The sequence below is a fragment of the Oratosquilla oratoria genome, chromosome 13, assembly GCF_046742065.1.
Source record: "Oratosquilla oratoria isolate Oo_2021 chromosome 13, ASM4674206v1, whole genome shotgun sequence".
Classification (NCBI taxonomy): domain Eukaryota; kingdom Metazoa; phylum Arthropoda; class Malacostraca; order Stomatopoda; family Squillidae; genus Oratosquilla; species Oratosquilla oratoria.
Window position 1 is genome coordinate 59,707,532 of NC_134789.1, and position 5,000 is coordinate 59,712,531.

General features: G+C 47.4%; 1 protein-coding gene across 3 annotated transcripts in view; it reads right to left on the bottom strand.

Annotated features, from left to right (window-relative positions):
• Window positions 1-5,000, bottom strand: part of LOC143032445 (uncharacterized) — a 313,888-nt gene that overhangs the window by 15,777 nt on the left and 293,111 nt on the right. For all 3 annotated transcript variants that reach the window (XM_076197244.1, XM_076197243.1, XM_076197245.1), the window contains 3 exons: window positions 3,998-4,244; window positions 3,039-3,313; window positions 1-522 (listed from right to left, as the gene is read on the bottom strand). The exon at window positions 1-522 is cut by the window's left edge and continues 330 nt beyond it. In XM_076197244.1, the coding sequence (XP_076053359.1) occupies window positions 1-522; window positions 3,039-3,313; window positions 3,998-4,244 (1,044 nt within the window). The remainder of the gene's footprint in view (window positions 523-3,038; window positions 3,314-3,997; window positions 4,245-5,000) is intronic.

Here is a 5,000-nt window from a genome sequence, read left to right on the forward strand (position 1 = left end):
CGCGGCGGGTCGACGAGCGAGGGCTCGCTGGCCGCCAGGTCCTCCCAAAGTTGCTGCGTCGTCGCCACCACCGCCGCATTCTCGTGCTCGGGACTACTGTGAGCTGTCGAGTTCACGTCCACGGCCGACCTAGAGGGCGCCAGAACACGTGTGGGGCTCGACTCGCCGCCCACGGGCGAGACACTACGGATGCTCTGGGCGGCTGACGGCGATGATCCCCGGGGCCTACGGGAAGCCAGGCTTTCGCTTCGAGAGCGCGTGCGCAGGGGTTCCGTGTGGGAGTGGCTGCTGTGGTGGGAGTCGTTGGAACTAGTGGTGGCGGAGCGGCCGCGCGGGAGGGAGGAGGATCTAGCTTCGATGAAGATGGTGCGTGGCCGGCGGCACGGGGCAGGTTGCGTCAGACTGCTGGGGGATCGCTGAGGGCTCCTGTGGGAGACGGGACTTCCCAGGTCGTCGGCGCTGGTCGGGCTTACAGGAGGACTTCCTGGCGAAGAACTGGATCGTCTTGCCGGGCGGCTACTCCTGTGGGAAGGAGGGAGGAGAAGGTGGAGGGGGCTTTACATTCGAGACTATAATCATAAATTTTGTTGCATACAGGTAAAACCAGACATAGAAGAAGCGAGGCATTGTTCATGTTTATGCAGTTTTGTTCCCTCATATATATAATTAAAAAATTGGGTGTGTGTTTATTTACCTCACTGTCATGCACACGAGTTTTGGGCTCGATCCGGAGATCAGGCATCGGCCCCCTTAGAGAATAAAGCGCTGAGAATAACAACAGTGTGTACCTTCCCAAAAGAGCATCTGGGCACAGAGACCAAAATTCTCCACGCTAAATATCACATGATCATTATAAAAACATAGGTCTATGCAAACCCCACTTACCTATCTAGCGACATCACACAAGCATAACTAATAGCAGCACACTACTCAAACATCTACAACAATCACCCACATCAATCAAAAAACACACACATTCTCACTTAGATTACCAAACAAGCTCCTCAAGACCGACCACCAAAGTCCCTACAGATATCAGACCCACAGGAAAGTCCCTCGTAAGGGAAACAAGAACCGCGATGGCACAACTGCGTTCGGGTCACCATCCAGCACTGACACAGAGCCAGAAAAAAAAATAGGCTTGACTACATAAACAAACTGCTCCAGACGCAACCACCAGAGGACACCGAACACCTCGTCTGAAAGTGGCGGCATACTAGGCATTTCTCGCTAACATGCTACTTGCTTTTGCCACTTCGTCTGAGTAGAAACTACCTCGGTTATAATATTCTAGACTTCCTTAAGAACATCTTAACAGTGTGTCTAACATTCTTAACAATGTGTCTTAACAACATTCTTAACAATGTGTCTTAACAATGTGTCTAACAATGTGTCTAACATCTTAATAATGTGCCTAACATTCTCTTAATTCGCCATTCAGCTTCTCGCTATATGACGCAAGAGATATTTGACATTTGGAAATTTGAAAAACAAAAAGATCGTAACCGAAGTCGTTTCTACCCAAACGAAGCAGCAATAGCAAGTAGCATGATAGCGTAGAATGGCACCATCTTTATACTCCCACAGCCCAGCAATACCCTAAGAACAACACAACATTTCTTCCTTGAGTGACTTGTGGGACAGTCTGGTGGTTGTCAACTAGGAACTGGGAGCTATGGGTCTTCTTCAAGAGACCCAATCCCTGGGGGGTAATGAATTAATGCGCATGAAAGGAAGAATTTAAAGGAATATTTTTTCCAGAAAGATGTGTCAGCTTTTGGAGTACTCTACAAGAGAGAAAAAAAAAACATAAATTATTTTAAAAACTAAGTTTGATTAATTGAATCTCCAGAGAGACGGACTCCACAAGCTCAGCTCTTTCCCTGTACTGAGGTATTGTCTGCATAGTTATATGCAGTCAGTACATTAGTGACACCCCTATGGACCAGAGTCACACACTATTCTTCTATTTCCGGAGACAAAGCTCCACTCATTAAAAATACAGATCCTCAGTTAACTCTATCCTTTCTGCTGTTCTGCCCAAATCTTCCACGAACCATTCCAAAGACACAGCCTTTTCTTTTCTCATGCTTCTGCTGAGGGGGATAAGAATACAATCACCGCATTCCCATGTATGTTTTAAAAGACGACTGACTGGGGAAATATGAGGGGAAAATTATATTGGTATATGCTACAGTATTAGGTACACAAAATGAAGTAAATACACACACACATCACATTAGAAGAAAGAGAGAGAGAAAGGAAGAGAGACAGACAGACATAGAATCAGAGAGAGAGAGAGAGAGAGAGAGAGAGAGAGAGAGAGAGAGAGAGAGAGAGAGAGAGAGAGAGAGAGAGAGAGAGAGAGAGAGAGAGAGAGAGAGAGAGAGAGAGAGAGAGAGAGAGAGAGAGAGAGAGAGAGAGAGAGAGAGAGAGAGAGAGATAGAGAGAGAGGAGAGAGAGAGAGAAACAGAGACAAAAACAGAGACAGAGAGAGAGAGAGAGAGAAAGAGAGAGAGAGAGAGAGAGGAGAGAGAAAGAGAGAGAGAGAGAGAGAGAGAGAGAGAGAGAGAGAGAGAGAGAGAGAGAGAGAGAGAGAGAGAGAGAGAGAGAGAGAGAGAGAGAGAGAGAGAGAGAGAGAGAGATGCCTGCAATATAAAAAAGATATAGCTTTTCATACAGATGCATTAATTTTTTAAGTATCCTAAAGTAGGAAGCACAATCAAAACACACACACAAAAAATAATAAACTATGTTTTACAAGTGTAGACAAAGAAACAAGAGCCCAAGTGGGCAGCTCCTATTCTGTCCATTATAGTTAAGTAAACTAGGTAAACAAGCAAACAAACACCCAAACACATGCAAATATGCAGGCATAAACATACACACAGATAGATCTGTTTATCTAACCTACCAGTCATTTGGAATATAAATAAAACCTTTTCCGTATTTCAGACCAACCACTACCTTCAAACTACTTTCAAGTAACTTACACGACCCGGCACTGGTTGTGACTTGGTCCAGACGTTTCCTCCTACCTGTGGTGATGGTGGTGGTGGTGGTGGTGCGATGAGAGGGGTGAGAGCTGGACGTGGACGAGCTGGAAGGAGTGTTCCATGGAATCGTTGAGGCGCGCCAGGAAGTCTCGGAGGCGGTCGAGGCAGGTGTTGATGTGACGGTAGTCTGGGTGGTGGGTCTCCGTGTACTTGAGGAGCTGCTTAAGGAGAAGGATGTAGCGGGGAACGCGCTGGACGGGCGTCAGGAGAAAAGCCCCGAGGTCAAGACCCCCGCACGCTGGCTGCTCCAGGCAAGACTGCCAAAAAAAAAAAAAAATAAAATAAATAAATAAATAAATAAATAAATAAATAAATAAATAAATAGATAAATAAGTACATACATACATACATATACCACGGCTTTTTCCCCCTTACAAGGGAGGTAGCCAAAAAGGGAAAGGCATAAAATAATTTCCACCCATTCCATCCCTGAATATACTCCACACCCCTCCACCCTCCCTCTTATCTGAGCACCTCCGTCCATGTCCTAGGCTGGGTAACTGTCGGCAACGCCAATTCTCCTTTTGGTATATATGCACGGGGACATACCCGTAATCCATTCGTTGCCCTGTAGCAAGAGCCAAAAAGAAATAGTTTTGCTGTGCAATTCCACTTAACCACGCCTTCAGCGATGCCATTCAGTTGAGCAAAATCGTCTAGATTTAGCCAGAAGGAAATCGGCACTAAAAAGCGCCAACACGTTGAAGGTTAGGTGAAATAAAAAAAAAATCAGACCTTCCCCCTCCACACACATAGAGACTTCGTCCTAATGGAAACAATCATCTGACAGCCAGATCAAGTTGACATCACCTTGCCAAGGGAGTCCTTTTGGTAGAAGAAGAACCCATCTACTTGTTCTTTGCTTGTTTCTGTAACCCCCCTCTCCCCTGCCCTCCTCTCCTATCCTCTCCCCTCTGCCCCGCCCTCGCCTCCCCTCGTACCTTGATGAACTTGGTGAAAGCGGGTGTGGTACGACAGAGTTTGTGAAAGGTCTTGAGGACTTCCGGGAAGTCGTTGACGTAGGCCGTGTAGAGGCGGAGGACGTCGGTGTGGCGCGGGTTCGTGAACCTGGCCAGGATGTCCCCGACTAAGGGCTGCCACTTCCACGACGCCAGGCGCTCCCGTAGCTGGTGCTGCAGCAGGCAGTGCTTGTCGTACAGCATGTACACTTCCTCCGGGAAGAGGGTTCTGGTGACAACAAGGTGGACCATCGTGAGGTTTATGGAGTCGCAAGTCGGCATATGGGAGAGTTTCTCACCAAAAAAAAAAAAGTCTCATGAAAGAATGACACAAGCGACTATCTAGTAGTACTACTCATGTTTACGTAACTTTTAGATTATGGTGTTAGAGGAGGAGGACGAGGAAGAGGAGGAGGAGGAAGAGGAGGAGAAAAGGAGAAGGAGGAGTAGGTGGTTGTAAGGAAGGAAAAGGAGTAGAAGGAGGACGAGGATGAAGATGAGGAAGTGGTGGTGAATGACGAGAGGGAGGAGGAGAAGGAAGGGGAGGAGGAGTATGAGGAAAAGGTGGTGAATGAGAATGAGAATGATGATGATGATGATAATGATGATGATGATGATGAGGAGGAGGAGGAGGAGGAGGAGGAAAGAGAGAGTAGGAGGAAAGGAGGAGGAGGAGGAAAGAGAGAGTAGGAGGAAAGGAGGAGAACGAGAAGGAGGATGGGGAGAATGAGGAGTATATGGAGGATGAAGAGGAAGAGGAGGAAGGGGAGAGGGAGAGGGATGAGAAGGAGGAGATGGAGGAGAAGGAGAATGAGGAAGTAGTTGTGATAGAGGATGGGGAGAATGAGTAGGAGGAGAAGAAGGGAGAGGAGGAAGAAGAGGAAGAAGAGGAAGAAGAGGAGGAGGAGGAAGACAAAGAGGAAAAGGAGGAGGGAGAGGAGGAGGAAGAGGAGTAGGAGGAGGAGGAGTAGGAGGAAGAGGAGGA